Below are 17,533 nucleotides of genomic sequence, written 5' to 3' on the forward strand. Positions count from 1 at the left end.
TGTATTAAATTAAATTTATTACTTAAATTTAATTTAGCAATTACATTAAAGACTTAATATTTTATTTAAATGATTATGAGTTTATATTATAGACAAGAAATATTAAAGACAAAAATTATAATGAAAAAAAAGTAAAATTCTTTGCAATTTGTTGTTTAAATCTAAGATAAAATAATTAAAGCAATTTAATTTGTAAAATAAACTATAGTTTTTTTTTAATAATTAAGAAAAAAAGGAAAGAAAAGTAAAATAAATTGTTTTTAAAATTAATTATTTACTTAATTATGTACAAAAAAGCCGCAAGAAAAATAAAAATTAAAGTATGAAATAGTATCACAATTTTTTTTATAAAAATTTATTTATTTTAATATTAATATTTTTTTTGTAGTTTTTACTTGGTTTTTTTCCAGTTAAAAATTTATAAAGTTTTTTTTTATTAATTTTTGTTTTTCTTTAATATATTTACAAAATTATTTAAAAAAAAGGATTTTTTTTTATTTATTTTTTGTTTCTTCTTTTTATTGCACAATTATTTTAATATTTTACAAGTTTTTTTTTTCTTTTTGTTTAAATGACTTTAATATATTTTTGTGTTTTTAGATTTGGAAATATTTTACTGTTTTCTGTTTTTGCTCTATTTGTTATAAATTCGAATTTTGATTTTCCTTATGATTTGTGTTGCTATTTTTTTTAACTTTTTGTTTTTAAGTTTTTTTTTTATGTTTTATTATTATTTTTTTAAGTAAATAATATTTTAATGAAACGAAATCAGTCTCTTTCTTTAATATTTGTTTAAAGCCGTAAATTTTTCGTTAATATTTATTTTGTTTTCTTAAGGTTCTTTGAAGTTTTCGGTGTTTGTTGATTTTAACGAAAAAATATTTAGCTTTTTTTCTTTTGGGAAAATTTGTTGGTTTTTTTCTAAAAAAAATCTTTGGATTTGTTTCAATAAAATTAGTTTCATGTTGTTGCTGATGATGATTGTTTCAACCATAAAAATTTAATAATAATAATGAATTCTTTTAATTTTTTGTTAACAAATTATAATTTTTTATGGTTAAAAAACGATTTGTTTAAATGTTTTCAATCATTTTCATTATATTTTTTTAATTTTTTGCTTCATTCTGTTTAAAATATTTAATTTTTTTATGATTTTTTGTTCTTTTTTCATTCATCTTATAAATGTTTTGTTTAGTGTTGTTGTTGTTTTTTATTTATTATTTATACATTTATACATCATTTAATATTTAAAACATTCATCTTCATTAAAGGTGTAGGTAGACTTTTTAGCTGTGTTAGTACTTTATAGTGATAGTGTTTTTGTACATTAGTATGTGAGTGTGTTTATGAAGAAACTACTAAACTACAGAATGACTGACTAACAGACGGACTTACTATAAGCAGCAAGACACAACGTCATTACAATAACGCAGCAGTCAATCAACCCACTACCCAGCAAACCCTGTCTAGTTGTTTTGTTATTACAATCATATTTTTGTTTTTCACAAAAAAACAAAAGTTATCATCTCATCATCATTGCTGTGGTTGTTGCTGTTGCTGTCGTCATCATCATCATCATCACACACAACAAAAGAGAGTCTGAAAAAGCTTATGTTTTGTTGTTTCTATTTTATTCCATTCTTCTTTTTTTTGTATCATCGTTATCTGTTATGTATCAGTGAGATCATTTATACGCGAGTGTTTTAAGTAGAAATGTATTTGTTTGTTGGTGTGTGCACAAGGAGAGTTAGTCGTAAAGAGAGAGAGAGAGAGAGATAGAGCTTTTTTAAGGTTTTTCATTACTCTCCTTGTTTTTTTTAATTTTTTATATAAATTTTTGTTAAATCTTATTTAACAGATTTGACTTTGAAGAAAAGTTTTAGTTTACCCTTTACAGCTTTGGTAACTTGGGGGTGGGGTAAGGGGAGGATATGTTTGGGAACTCTAGAGCAGAGAATGTGTGGTGAAAATAATTTCAATCTTCTTTGCCACCACTCATCTAAAAAGAGACAAGAAAAGAGAAAACATATATCATAAGTAAAGTTATAAAAAAAGTAAAGAATAATAAGGAAATGATAATGAGAAAAAGCTAACAGAGAAAAAGCTTTTGTTAAACTTTAAAGCCCTGATCAGCAACGAGCTTTGTTAAGAGCTTTCTGGCACTCTTAATTTCAGGCGCAGTAAGACAACTTACATTTTACTCTCGGCCGATGTAGGCTTTAAAGCTTAAAAAAGCTTTTGCTTAAACAACACTTAACTTTAAAGATTAATACTTTTAAATATTAGACTTAAGTTGAGAGGTAAAAGCTTTTCCAAAAAAAGCTTTACAAAAAGAACGTTTAGGAAACTAAAGAAAACTGTGATAATGATAATAATGTTTCAACTTGGAACACTTACATACTTGACAGCTCTATTTCGGAAAGTTTCCTGTTCCATATCACGAATTTTATGGGTAAGCATATGTTGTTTTAAGTTACCCTAAAAGGAGAAAAAAAGACAAAAACAAAAACAAATTATTAATAGGCAAAAAACTTTAAACATTTAAGTTTTCAAAATAAAGAACGTAATTTAAAAACAAAATGAAATTACTTAAACTTTCATAAAAGCTTTAATAACAAAACTCACCTTTGTTGTAAAGCCACGATCACATATATTACATTTAAATGGTCTCTCTTTAGTATGACTTCTATAATGAATCTCCAAAGCCGAATGGCAGGGGAATGTTTTGAAACAAATGCCGCAAGTAGTGCTGCCTCTGACTCCTAAAAAAGATTGAAATAAAAAAAACAAATAAAACATTAGTTATTTGATTAAACAAAAAGTTAGGCAACAAAACTTAAAGCCAGAAAAAAAATTAAAATGAAAAAAGCAATAAATGATGAAAAAAGAAATAAAAATAAAAACCATGCACCCAATTGCAAACGAAAGAAAAAAATAAATAACAACAAGAAGCTTGATTTCATTGAATTCTATGTATGTAAAAATTTTCACTCACAACTCACCCGATAGAGCTAAAGGATTAAATGGTGCCGCCGGCATAACAGACTGTGCTATTGAATTCATTGCGGTGCACATGTTTTGCGTGGAAGCCGGTGGAAACAGCGGGAGATTTGGAAACATGCCAAATGGTGGTCTGGCAGCTGCTACCAATGGATTTCCCGCTTGTGGATGTGGTATTTGCGGTGAGCTGGTGGCGGAACCTTGTCCAGTTGTTGGCTGCTGTGACATCGATGGTGGGGCATTCGGTGAGAGTTGCGCATGTGCAACTGCTTCACGTCTTAGTTGTTCTTGATGCATGGCTACGACGGCATTGTGTTGCATTTGCTGGTGATGTTGAGCGGCAGCCAAGGCTGCTTGCTGTTGCATTAGTTGTTGATGTTGCTGCTGCAAGTGGTGATGTAGACCGGGTGGTAGACAATCGACTGCAGAAGTTGGTGGCATAACGGCTGAGGGGCTGATTTGTGGTAGTTTTGGAGATTTGCTAACGGGAGAAGGTGAACGTTTGCCAGCATTGCTAGGTAGCGGCGAACGAGCGCTAATGCTGCTATTGGCCGAAGAGGGTCCAGCACGTGGTGTCAAATCTAAAGCTCCTTGTGACATTTCCGAAGCTGATCTGGCTGGTGAAGTAGCGCGTGTAGAACTCAAAGGTTTTGATGCAGTTGTTGGGCTGGTGGGAGGCGAACTTATTGAATTTGCATTCGAGGTGGCCGATTGAGGTCTAGGATTTGTATTAACCACTCCAGTAGGATCTATTCTTAGCTTTTGCTCAAACAATAAACCTTTGAAATCATCAGTTGACTTTGGTCTCTCACTACCCGGTTCCAAATCATTGCTATTGGACATATGATCAGAAGACATATCATCGTCGTAATCATCTCCACAATCCATTTGATCATCGTAGTCACCCTGAGAAGATTCCGAACCTAAGCCATTATGCATACCGTGCATACCCGGATGCATGCCAGGACCGCCAGGCATACCGAAGTGGAAAGCGGCGGCAGCAAAAGGATTCATGAAAGCACCTGGCATCATAGATGGTGGAGGATCACGTATTTCGGCTGCTTGTATTTGTTCGGGTGTCAAATCTGTGGGTTCTCCAGTATGCAAGCGTATGTGTTGTTGCAGCACTAAAGCGTTGGAGTATTTCTTATGACACACTGGACACTGATGGAAATTACGCATGGGCGGTCTTATTTTATGCACAGCCATGTGAGTTTTCAAATTGCCTTTAGTGGTGAAAGCACGACCACAAATGCGACACTTGAAAGGTCTTTCGCCGGTATGGGTGCGATAGTGCATTTGTAGAGCACTTTTGCACGATAAAACACGATCACACACCACACATTGATTGGGATCGGTGATTTTCTTATTCTTCATCAATTCCTTTAACTTCATGGTCTCCGAAGAATTCGAAATCTCTATGAAATTCTCCCAGGAATTATCATTGCTATGAGGACGCGGCAATAAAGCCATATCATGAGGTTTCATGGGATTAAAGAAGGGAGCACGTGGTATATGCGCTGGCGATCTTATGGGCGAGTGTCTTTCGGGCGACAATGTTTTGGTAAAGTTCAGAGGGAAACGTTCGGCAAAGAAGTCATCACGATGATGCATAGAAGGTGGCAGCTGTCCGGGTGTGGGTAAATGATCCAAATGATGTTGAGAACCCGGTGAAGGTTGTGGATGTAAAATGGCAGGTGGTTGTATGGGTTGTACTACCGGCGGTAATTGTTGAATGGTGGGTGGTTTTGAGGTGGGTACAGGCGGGCTATTAGGTACTTGGGGTAGGGAATTGATTAAAGAAGGTGAGTGTGCAGAGATGGCGGGACTGACTGTAGCTGGTGCTGGTAAGGGAGTGTGTATTCTATCTTCTTCCATATCATCTTGTACAATTTCACAATCATCTTTCTCTTCTTTGATCTTTATGTCCAAAGGAGTGGGAGTTGATGTTTTGGGTGCCTCAGTTGTGGTGTCTGGTTTGGTGGCCATTTCTTCTTGTTCTTGTTCATGTTCCTCTTCCTCCTTTTCCTCACAGATCTCTGACTTTATCTGTGTGTTGACAGGAGAACTGGGCTCCGAGGTTTTACTTAAATCCGTAGGAATTTCCTGATTTTTATTCAAAACAGCTTGGGCAGCTGCTTGAGCTTGTACAGCTGCTTCTCCCAAATTACCAGGAACCTGAGGGAAGAAAGGATTGCTGAATCCAGCGGCACCCGATGAAGCTGACAATGACTTCAATATGTCCATGGGAGGTCTGTAGAGATTAGCCAATCCAGGAAAATTGCTAGAAGCTCCTGGGAAATTCATGGCTGGCATTTGACTGGGCATTTGTTGTGGCATGGCGGCAGGTGTATGGCTGGGAGAACTATCCGGTGACATTTGATCCAATAGGGGAGGATGGAATTTATCCAAATGCTCTGGTATGGGGGTGGCATTCATAGGTACATGAGGGAATTTGTGAGCATGTCTTTGGAAATGCACTTTTAAATTTCCTTTGGTGGTGAATCTGCTGCCGCAAACATTGCACTTGAAGGGACGTTCGCCCGTATGAGATCTAATGTGAATCTGTAAGGCAGAATCCGAACCAAAGACTTTGCCGCAATAGCGACATCTGTGCTTGAAGAACGGTTCATTGCCGGCCTTCCCATTTTTCTCTTTGAATGCAAATTCATCAGCCATATTATTGGCTAAAATACCCTGAGAAGCTGAATCCAATACTTCTTGAGCTCTCTTCTGCAACAAGTCCAAGGAGTTGGGTTCTGGCATATCATCGTGATGAGTTATAATGGAGGAGGCTAAATTGGAGCCAAAAGGCAAGGGCCTATTTTCCATATCCTTAAGTTTATCCAAAGCATATTCGGAGCTTTTGTCAACACTAATGCGTCGTGAGGCTGAAACATCCATGTCTTCGGCGTTTTCGCTATCACGTTTTCTTTTAAGTGAATCTAGAGGAACACCAGCATTGATTAAATGCTGTCTAGCCTTATCTTCAGCCATGCGGGCTTCAGCTTTCTGTCTCAATTCCATTTGAGCTATACGCTCTTCTTCCTCATACGTATCCTCCTCACCATTCTCACCCTCTTCTTCTTCCTCTTCATCCATTTCATTGGCTTCCTCACCCGTTTTGGGTTGATTCATGGCCAATTGCGACTGCAGCTGTTGTATAAGTTGAATTTGAAATAGCTGCTGTTGTTGCAGATTAAAGAGTGTCTGTTGCAGGAAAGCCAATTGTTTCATGGCAGCCTCATTATCTTGACCAGAAGCACCATTAGCAATAGTTTTAGCTGCCACTTGGGCTATGGCCAACTGCATATTCTTAATGGCTTCAATATTAACAGGTGCGGCACCAAATTGTTGCGCTAAAGCGGCAGGCATTGAGGGTGTAGTAGATTCTGCCACATCCATTTCCATATCTTTATTTGCCGATTTCTCTGCACTGACTGTGGCGTTAGCTTCTTCCATTTCTTGTGCTGGTAGCACTTTATTTTGTTCTTCTTCTATGCTTTTTATATCATCCTTGTTGGTAGGATTTTCCAATTTACCCGATGTTAAGCACATGTTTTCTTTTTCTTCTTCTTCTTGTATTGTTGAAGATTCAGTTTCGTTAGCTTCTTCACTGGCCTCTTGAGCTTTTCTTAGGGGTTCTTGACTTTCGTTAAGATCCGGTGGTGTAGGTGAGGGAAATTCTTGATCTTTTGGATATGTTTTAGAGGGTGTTAAAACCGTATTTAATTCTTCTGTTCTTGAGGGAGATTGTATCTTTAACTCCTGCTGTTGCTGCTGCTGTTGTTGCTGCTGTTGTTGTTCTTCCAACGGCATTACTATGTTATTATTATGATTAAGATCTTCTCCTGTTACTAAGCCTTCTGATGTAGTAGTCTGTTGCTGTTGTTGTTGTTGTTTATCGGCGGGTGTTGCTGTGTTAATTTTATTAACATGTTCATTACTAGTGGCCATATGAGTTAATTCTGCTCTATCGCAATCACTATCTTCATTGGCGGTTGTGGCAGCCAAAGGTGAACATGTACCATTCTCCTCATGATCACTGGCTGAATCTAAAAGAGAATAAATAGAAATTTGCAAAAACAAATAGAAAAGAGTAGAGTTAATTATTGTTATTCGCGTAAGGTAAATAAACAAATTTTTCTCATGATTTTGCATGTCAATAACTTGTTTTTTTGTTTTTTCTATATTTTTTTTAAATTATTATTAAACTGCAACAACAACATTTTTCACACAATTCATACTAATTTTTCATTTATTGTGTGTTAGTGTTAAACAAATTTTTGCCTTTTTGCAATTATTAGTTGAAAACCTATTCTTTCTTACTTGTGGCCATAGCTTAACTTTAGAATTTACTCCTTGTTTGGAGCTTAACTGCTAGATTGAAGCTCGTTAATAAACTTGTCCCTATAAGAAGTTTGGCTTGCCAGTTTTCCTGTTTGCAGGTTTCTTTAGACGTTTTACACCTGTGTGTTTTAGCCGTGAAGTTAAGTTGTAGTATCATTGTAACGCAAAGCAAGTGTTTTAACATTCCAAATCCAAAGCTACAAAAAAACAACCTGCTTTCTTTGCTTTGGTTTTGCTGTTTGTAATCTTATAAAAACAATCTTTATTTTTCGCCTAGTTGGAGGAAAATGTGTTTTTTTTTCTCTTGTTGGCTTTTCATCTTGTTTGTTTTTTTTCTTCTCGACTCTTTGTTACTGTTCTGTTTAGACTATGTATTGGCATATGACTTAATCGTTTGAGGCTTTTTTGGTTTGGTTTTCTCTTGCATGCATTTCTATACACACATGTTGCATTACTAGCTGCCTTTATGTAGCATGTTTATATATATGTTTGCTACTATCCTCAATATGTTTCTGTATGTTTTTATATTGACGCTTAATGTAACAATTAGTTTTTATTTTCAATTTCGCATAAGAAAAACAAAGATTTTTTTGCTTTTGTTAATAGAAAAATTTGTAGATTTTTCACACTTTTACTGATGATGTTTTAAAGGCAATTGAGTCATGAAATTTTAAAGAAATCCTAACAAAGTGAGAATTTGATATGTTGATATCTGCTAACCTTGTTTGAAAAAAATTAACATTTTATTTAAAATTTTTATAAATATTGTTCGTCTAACAGTCTATATGAATTACATGAATTTTTTTTTATCACACGTGTGTGTGTTTTTTCTGTTTTATTACAAATTTCGAAATTTTATACAATTTAATGTCATTTTTTTCTTTTTTGCATAAATTTGAGTTTTCAACCAATTTTCGAGGTTTATGAAATTTTCATATCACTCGAAATAAATTTGATGAATTTTATTTTTTTGGTTATTGCTTCTTTAATTTGCATAAATTGTTTTATTTTATTCTGTATAACTCGTAGTACATTTTATCAAATATTTATACACCATGTGTTCACAAATATATATATATATATATATATATTTTTTTGAATTTTTTATTTATATATTTCGAAACAGAAATACATTTTATTGGGGTTATCATACAAAAATGCAAACAACCCCACAACTTTAACAGCAAAAATAAAAAAATACTAAAATATACGAAATAGTAAAGGTTTATTGTTTTTATAATATATTTGAACCTATAGGCCAAACGGGTCTATGAATAATTTCATTTAAAAAACAATTGAAATTGTATTAATTTTAATTTTTATACAGCTACAGACAAAGTATTACAAAATTAAAACATTATAAAGAAAAAAAATAAATACTTAATATTATTTATTTCGTTATGGCATGAAACATTTTATAACCTTAAGTTTAGCTTTAAATGTTTGTATTAAAAGACTTTTATTTAAAGTCAAAGAGCTCTTAAGCAAAAGAATGTAAAGCTTTAGTTTTAATTAAGCTTAAAAGCTTTATGAAACTGTTTTTTGTTTTAGGTTAAAGAAATATTCTTAAAAAATATACATACCTCCATATTCATAAATGCTTAATAAAGTTGTAGATGGTTTATTGTAGAAATTTTGTATGGAAATTAGCGATTGATATCTTTATGAATACGGGGCTTAAGCTTTGTTACTATAAGTCAAAGAGCGTTTAAGCATAAGAGTATAAAGCTTTAGTTTTTATTAAGTTTGAAAGCTTTATAGATTTGAATTAGACAAAGCATTATACAGTCAAGAAAAAAAGCTTTAGCTTAATACAGAGAAAGTTTTTTCAAGTTAAAAAACACCCATAAAGCAAAGAGCGCTTAAGCATAAGAGTATAAAGCTTTAGTTTTTTTGCAAAGCTTAAAAACTTTATAGAACTGTTGATTTCAACTAGATAAAGCATGCTGTAGTCAAGAGAAAAAGCTTTAGCTCTTAATACAGATAAAGTTTTGTTTAAGTTAAAAAGCACTTAACAAAAAGACACTTTAGCCCAAAAAAGCTTTTAATGTTCCTAACTAGATAAAAAATACCTAAAAAAACGTTTTCTTTCTAAAAGATATACGATTTTTAAGAAATTTAGGTTCAGGATTTAATTATTTTAACGTTTTTAACTCTAGAATCTAAAAGTCAAAGAGCGCTTAAGCATAAGAGTGTAAAGCTTTAGTTTTTATTGAACTTAAAAGCTTAAATGTTTTCTTTCTAAAAGAAATATGATTTTTAAGACATTTATGTTCAGAATTTGATTATATCAACGTTTTTTAACTCTAGAATCTATAAATCAAAGAGTGCTTAAGCATAAGAGAGTAAAACTTTAGTTTTTATTAAACTTAAAAGCTTAAATGTTTTCTTTCTAAAAGAAATATGATTTTTAAGAAATTTATGTTTAGGATTTGATTATTTCAAAGTTTTGATCTCTAAAATCTATAAATCGAACAGCATTTAAGCATAAGAGTGTAAAGCTTAAAAGCTTTATGAAACTGTTTTTTTAGAAAATTTTATACAGGATTTGATTATTTCAACTTTCTTATCTTTAAATTTTAAATATTTTTCCCCTTATTCATAGACAACATTTAATTTTATAAAAGCTTTATAAAACAAAATTTCCCTACGAAATTTGATTTATAAAACATTTATAAAATACAATTTTTTAATGATTTTTAATATTTATTTTCTTTTTACGAAAAGTTCATAATTTAAGTGGATTATCATCTATAGTTGACAAAAAATCTTCTTTACTAAACATAAATTTTGTACAAAAAAATATTTTAAACTAATTTTTTTAATGCATAACATAAATATTTATTATTATTTTTTTTGCTGTTTCTCTTTTCTAAAATATATAATATTTTTTTAATTACAACTACAAAAATAAACACACACATAAAAATATGAACGATAAAATCATTAAAACACGCTGGTTTTTTTCTTTAATCAAATGTGAACTCATTTGTCAAAATGTGGCTAAACACAAAAATTAAAAATTAAAAAAAAAACGTGATTTATAAACTTAAAACAAAAAACTAAAACAAAATTTAAACAAAAAGAAATATAACAATATTAATAAAAAAAAAAAACAAAAATTATTATAAATAGCTAATCAAGCTAATATACTCAAGACAAATGTTTGTATATAAATTGTTGTTTCAATATGATAAAAATTATATATAAATAATATTTTCAAAAAAAAAAAAAAAATATAATATATAAAAAAAGACAACAACAAAGAAGCAGCTTCCGTTAATGTTTGAAAATATTAAAATATTTTCAAAAAAAATATAGATAAATTTAAAATATAAAATAAAAAAACCAGTTTATGGCGTCAATCATTTTTTACTAATTTTCTATAAAAGAAAAAAGAAAAAAACATAACCCAAGTAACAGAAAATAAACAACTTAAACAAACCGTTATTTAGTTGCTCTAATCAACTAAAAGTTACAACCACTATGCACCCTCAAAGCTTAGTTGTTACCAGCAAATAAATAAAAAGCTTTATTTCAAACTACAACTTATTTAAACTTTAATTTTTGTCCTTAAACTCTAAGGCTGTAATTTTAATTGCTACAAAATTTTTTTCATTGGGTTATTTAATTTATGTTAATTTATATTATAAATTTTTTAAAAATTTATCTTTTATTTAATACAATTTTACATATATAGTGTGTGTGTGTGTTTGTTTTTTTTTTTTTTTATTAAAAAATTTTTGCATAAATTTATGCCCACTTATGAGAGCTATTTGATTATGATTTAAATGTTGTGAATATTTCTTTTAAAAATTTATATATATTTTTAATAGATTTTTGTTTTGTTTTTTTTTTTTATACAAAAAACTTAATTTAAAAAATGCCAAATAAACTGGATTTGTGTCTATATCATAATAATATTATGTGATGTTTTGTGGCTCCATTTAGGAAATTAAAAGCCATAAATGAGGGCAGTTGACAAAATTAATAATAATAACAAAAATTTGATTAAAGCAAAAAAAAAACAATAATAATAAATAATAAAAAATTAATTAAGGAAAGGGAGACAAAAGTTTATGGCAAAAAAATAATTATAAATATAAAAACATACAAAACTTTTTAAAAGCTTTAAGAAAGTAAATAGCATATGGTGTTTAAAAGTGAAGTAAAGTTCTGATGAAATAGAAATTGTCTTGAAGCAATAGATTTTTTTAATTTATCCTACCAGAAAGCTTTAAAATTAGTTTTATTTACTTAAAGCTTTTAAAAGGTGAAACTTTTTGTTAGAGAAAGAAATGTTAAAGCAAGAAAAGCTTTAAGAAAGAAAAGCTTGTAAAAGCAACTAAAGAGTTTATAGTTGAAAGCAAAATGTTATTGCCTTGCTAATCTCTAGCCAGAAAGCTTTAAGTTTAGTTAAGTTTTGTATACACTGTAATGTTAACTAAAAACTTTGAGCATTAACAACTTTTCTACTATTCGCAAGAGAATTTACGGCAAGAAAAGCTTTAAATTTTAGTTTACTTAACAAAACTTTATAATAACAACTAAAAACTTTAACAATAAATCTTTAAGTTTAGCTTAATATACAAAACACAGTAATATCAACTAAAAGCTTCTAGAATATAAAACTTTTGTATTAATAGCAAGTGAGTTTAAGACAAGCAAAGCTTAAAGTTTAGTAAACTATACAAAAATTTGTAATAATAACTAAAAACTTGAACTAAATAGCTTTAAGTTTAGCTAAGAATACAAAACTCTGTAATTTCTACAAAAAACTTTTAGAATATAGAAATTTTTATTAATAGGATGTATGTTTAAGATAATCAAAGCTTAAAGTTTAGTAAACTAAGCAAAACTTTGTAATAAAAACTAAAAACTTTAACTAAATAGCTTTAAGTTTAGCAAAGTATACAAAACAGAGAATATAGAACTTTTTGTAAGGCAAGAAAAGCTTAAAGTTTAGTTAACTTAACAAAACTTTGTAATAACAACAAAAAACCTTTAACAATAAAGCTTTTAAGTTTAAACACTGTAGTGTCAACTAAAAACTTGTAGATAATAGAACTTGTTATCATTAGCAAGTGAATTTGAAACAAAAAAAAAAGCTTAATAAAAGCTTTTGTTTTAATTAGAAGAATAAGAAGCGAGAAGAGTGACTTTAACAAAAAAATTTGTTATAACAACTAAAAACTATTTACCACAACAAGCTTTTTTTTAAACTTGAAGTAAAACAAAAGCTTTTAGTTAACTGTATAGAAACTTGGTGATTTTAACTGATAAATTTAAACAAATCAACATAATTTTAAAGCTTTTTAAACAAATTTAAGGTATTTTATAAAATTTATTAAGGTAATTAAAGTAAATATATAAATTTAAAAAATAAACTGCAAGTAATTTATAAAAATTAATCATAAAAATTTATTTGTTAAAAAACAAAAAGTAAATGATAATTATAATTTAAATATTTAAAAAAAGGGAGTGTTTTTTCCATTTAATTTATAAAAAAAGTAATATAAAAATTATTGTATTATAACTTTCTTGATTAAAAGACAATTAATTTGATCAAAATTTTAAAAAATTTTAAGAAAAAAAACTTAAAAGCTTTGCATAAAAAAAGCTGTTTAAAACCATAAATAATTGAAATGAAATAAACTCTTACAACTTAATCAACTTTAACTTTTTAATAAAAAAAACACAAAAATTGGAACGTGAGACTGAATCAAATTAAAAAAAAATTTAATATTAATAAATTAAGCAAAAAACACCAGCTAAAAAAACTGTTACTCTCAATAATTTCTTTTATTTATTAAGAAAATTATAAAAAAATGTTTATACTTTATGCAGTTGATTGTTGTATTTTACTGCTAAAATAAATTAATTTCAATTAATTATTTCTGAAAGATTTTGACTTGCTCTATCAAATTCCCATAATTTGTTTAAATAAGTATTAATTTAATATGCATTAATGTTTAAAATAAAACAACAGATGATGTTTATTTTAGATCACTTGTTGTCGTTTTTTTTTTTCAAATTTCATAATTCAATCATGATTATGTGTTTATTGACACTTGAATGACTTTTTTTGTCGTTTCTGGTTAAGACAAAACAATACCGACACTGTGTGTTTTTTTACTTTTTTTTTCTTAATAAAATATAAAATTTATTTTATTAATAAAGTTAAGCTTTAATATAATAAATTTCAAATTAACACGATTTTTTTTAATTGAAAACTTAAAGGAAAAAGTTTTTTTTAATATTAAAGATTTTAAAAGATTTAAAGAGTTTTAAAAGAAAGAAGAATTGCAAGATTTATAAGATTTTTAGTTGCTGTAACAAGTTATTTAATTAAAGCAAACAATGTGTTTATTAAATAGTTTGTTGTGCTAAGCTAGTAGTGTTAAGAAACCGGTTTGTGTTTAAGCTTTTTTTCCCAGCTTTAACTAATAGTTGTTTTCATTTAGTTGTGACAATTAAATTTTGTATTTTGAGTAACCAAAAATTGTTTAAAACAAAAATAATCACATAAAAATGTTAATTCTTAAGATAAAATTTATTTGAAATTAATTTTATTAATATTAATCTTTTAATAAATAAGTTTTATTTTGAGCCAAACACACTCACACACCAGAGCTGGTTAAACTTGTTTTAGTTTTGTTTTTTTTTTAATTATTTATGATTTTTATAAAACAAAAATTTATGTTTTATGACTTTTTCATTAAGAAAAACTAATACCAATGAAAAAATTGTTTAATAATACAATATTTTTGTTTTGTGTGTGATTTTTTTATTAGTATTATTTAAAAATATATAAAATAATAAATAAATTTTTGAATTGTTTTTGTTTTTTTTATGTAGTTTAATTAAATTTTAGGGAAGTTATAATAGCAACAATAAAAATCACACAAAAAAAACTGGTTTATTGTTTTAAATACTTTTTGAAAGTTGATCCTTTAAATCATAACAAAATTTTATTTATTTTATAAATATTTATTACTTTTTTTTACAACAACAAAAAAAGTAACAAACTTTTAGCTTGATTAATTGGCTTAACAAAATATGTTTAAAACAAACAAATAATTTGTTTGCTACTAACTATCTAATTCAGACAATCTATTATTGCTAATGTTAGGCTATGTAAGATCTTACAATGTTGTCAAAAACATGTCTTATTACTGTGTCAACTTACAATGGCAATATTATCAGAAATACAAGGTTTCTTTAACAAAAATTATTAAATGACACAATTGTTAAACATTTTCTAAACATATTTCTGCCAACGTTGTAAGATCTGACAACTGTGTAGCACAGTTTTTAGATAATTTTTGTTTTTTTTTTTTGAAAATTCTTAAATTTTATTAATAAATTTGTTTAAAGTTTAGAATTTTGAAATAATTACTTTCAATTTAAGTCATTAGCAAAATGTTCTTTAATTTACACAGACCAACAAAATTTGAAAAAAAACAAGGAAGGAAATAACAAGAAAAATATAGATACAATAGCTCAAACTGTAGTTGTAATAGAGATATTCTAAAGAAAGTTTTGAATCCAAAACAACTCAATACTTTCACATACTTTGGATAAAATTTGTCGAAATGTTTTATATCGTTTGCAAGCTATAACAACAAGTTTTCTTTACTAGACCTTTGGGAGTTTAGCTGTTTTTTCTTTTTAAAAAATTTATATTTTCAAAATTTCTATAAATTCCTTTAATCGTATAAAATAGTTTCAAAAACAAAAAATATGAAATTTATGTTATGTACAAGTTTCTCAAGGGATTTGAAATTGTTTGATAAATCAAATCATAATTTTTATTTCAAAACTTTAAGGCCTAAATTTTAACATTAAAAACAACTCAAGGGAATTTGAATTTTTTCATAAAATCATAATTTTATAAAATTTTAACAATATTAAGAAAACTTTTCAAATGATTTAATTGAAAATTATAAAAAAAATTAAGACATAAAAATGTTTATATTTTTTGGGTTTAAAATAAAAACAGAAAATTTTAAAAGATTTTAAAAGTTAATTTTATCAGCTACTAAATTAAATAAAATTTTAAAATTTTTGAAAAAAAAATTCTCAAAAATTTAGGAAATTTTAAAAAATTTTGTAAAAAATTGGTAATTTTTAAAACCTAAAACAAATAAAGTATTTTAAAATGTTGTTGTTGCAACGATATAAAATAATTGCTTTAATTAAAGTTTTTCTTGCAAAAAAACTTCTAACAACTGCAGTGTTGAAAAATGTTGTTGTTGCAACTATTTAAAATAATTGTTTTAATTAATTTTTTTTTTTTTTTAAGAAAAAAACAAACACTTACCTTTTTCAGTGCTTTTAGCACGATCTTTTAATTGTTTAACAATTCCATATTTGACAGTACCAAATTGTATCATTTTATTAATGGTTTCTTGATGGGTTTCCTTAAAATCACTTCTCATTTCACACAAAACAGTTGATAAAATATTTTTCATTAGAGAAGATACCAGAAAATAAGCACAACGAAAAACTTTTTAAAAAAAAAACAAAACTTTTCAAAACTTTAAAAAGCTTTCTTTTTTAGAACACACGCGTTAAAATATTTTTGTTTTCAAAAAAATTTTTTTTTCAATATTTAATAAAGATTTATTAAATTTTTATAACATGTTTGTGGTTTTTTTTCTTTAAGAATTAAATTCTTTATAATTTCTTTAATTAAATTAATATTTTTTCAAATTTCAAAGTTTAGTTAATAACTGTCATTAAAATATATTTAATAATTTTTAGTACATGACATATTGTTGTTTATTATTATTATTGTTGTTTACACTTATTAATTTTGTTTTTTTGTATAAAAAAATTATCCTTTTATAGAGAGAGAGCAGATTTCTTGATATGATGTTGTGTTTTGATGATGAAGTTTGAATGATGTTTTATAGTTGTTGGGTTTGTCTTTTTTAGGCCTTTAGGTTTTGTTTTCCAAAATAAAAAAAAATTGTTTTCACAAGATTGATGTTTTCATCATAACATTTTGAGTTGCTGTTGTTGTAGTTGTTGTTGCTGTATTAATAATTATCAATATCTATATAATTGAGTATAAATATATAGAACTGTTGATGTACTTGTTGTTGGTAGTTGTAGTGGTTTTTTTAATAGAAAAAGGAGGGGGAGAGCCTATTACTACTCTATAATTTGAACTCTCATTTCATTTTGTTGTTACGCACTTTTTTTCTTTCTTTTTGGGTTACAAAATTTACACTCATCTCACTCTCAGAGATGTTTTTTTTAACAGTTTGTATAAAATTGTTTTAATTTTTTTTGTTTAAATTTTGTAAATAAATTCATATACCGACGGCTTTTTTTGTTTAAATATTAAGTTTGTAATTTCTTAAGCTAAATTTGTTTGTTTCTTTTTTTAATTATTATTAATAATTTTTTTCTATAATTATTAATAATTGTTTACGTATTTTATAAACCGTATCGTGCTAAACGTTGTTTTTTTTAATATTTCTTTCTTTTTGTAACTTATAAAAATTTCGTCTTTTCTTTGTTTTGCTTTTTTCTTTTTTTTTTTGTAGTTTTACTCGCTTGTGTGTTTTAATAATGATACGTTCAGCACGCGCGTCAAACTTACACTGACTTCACAAATAATAACAGCCCAACCAAAAAGTCACTCAAACAATTCTTTTCGTTTTTGGTTTATTATTGAAAAACACCACCACTACCAATACCACCTTAAATGCGTACTCATACCCACAGAGCTCTTCATAATATTAACAACAACAGACATACATAAATACCCAACAACAACAACAGCAATAAAACGACAGCAGCAGCTATACACAAAAAAAACATGTTATCATTTTAAATATGAAACATATATCAACATTAATTTTTATTCTTTCTCTCTTTTTTTCTTTTGCCATTTTTAAATGGCCAACAACACACAACACAATAAAGTGAGCACTACAGCTCAGCAGCAGCACACAACGCAACACAACAACAACATGCTTGCCTTACAAAAACCTTTACTCCAGCAGCAACAACAATAACACAGCAAAAAAAAATCTATAATGTTATGAAAACTCAAAACATCATAATTTTATTAATATTTTATCTAGCCATCTCTTTCTGGCTTAACCAAGTAAATGCTTAGTACTTTTATCTGTATTTCTCACTCTCTCTTATTTACTCTATCTATGGT

At 27.8% G+C, this 17,533-nt stretch overlaps 1 protein-coding gene across 3 annotated transcripts; it reads right to left on the reverse strand.

The window, feature by feature from the left end:
• Positions 1-1,136: 1,136 nt before the first annotated feature.
• Positions 1,137-15,944, reverse strand: LOC111679867 (homeotic protein spalt-major). Of its 3 annotated transcripts, none has more exons than XM_023441469.2 (5): positions 15,674-15,943; positions 3,003-7,055; positions 2,626-2,762; positions 2,402-2,478; positions 1,137-1,999 (listed from the first exon to the last, which is right to left on the reverse strand). In XM_023441469.2, the coding sequence occupies exons 1-5, from the start codon at positions 15,822-15,824 to the stop codon at positions 1,996-1,998; spliced, it is 4,422 nt and encodes a 1,473-aa protein (XP_023297237.2). In that variant the 5' UTR covers positions 15,825-15,943; the 3' UTR covers positions 1,137-1,995. The 3 variants fall into 3 exon arrangements, 2 of the variants coding, with proteins under 2 accessions (XP_023297237.2, XP_023297236.2); XM_023441468.2 differs by having other exon boundaries at positions 2,398-2,478; XR_006940040.1 differs by lacking the exon at positions 1,137-1,999 and having other exon boundaries at positions 2,398-2,478; positions 2,996-7,055; positions 15,674-15,944.
• Positions 15,945-17,533: the final 1,589 nt, after the last annotated feature.

This window comes from Lucilia cuprina, chromosome 2 (assembly GCF_022045245.1).
Source record: "Lucilia cuprina isolate Lc7/37 chromosome 2, ASM2204524v1, whole genome shotgun sequence".
NCBI lineage: Eukaryota > Metazoa > Arthropoda > Insecta > Diptera > Calliphoridae > Lucilia > Lucilia cuprina.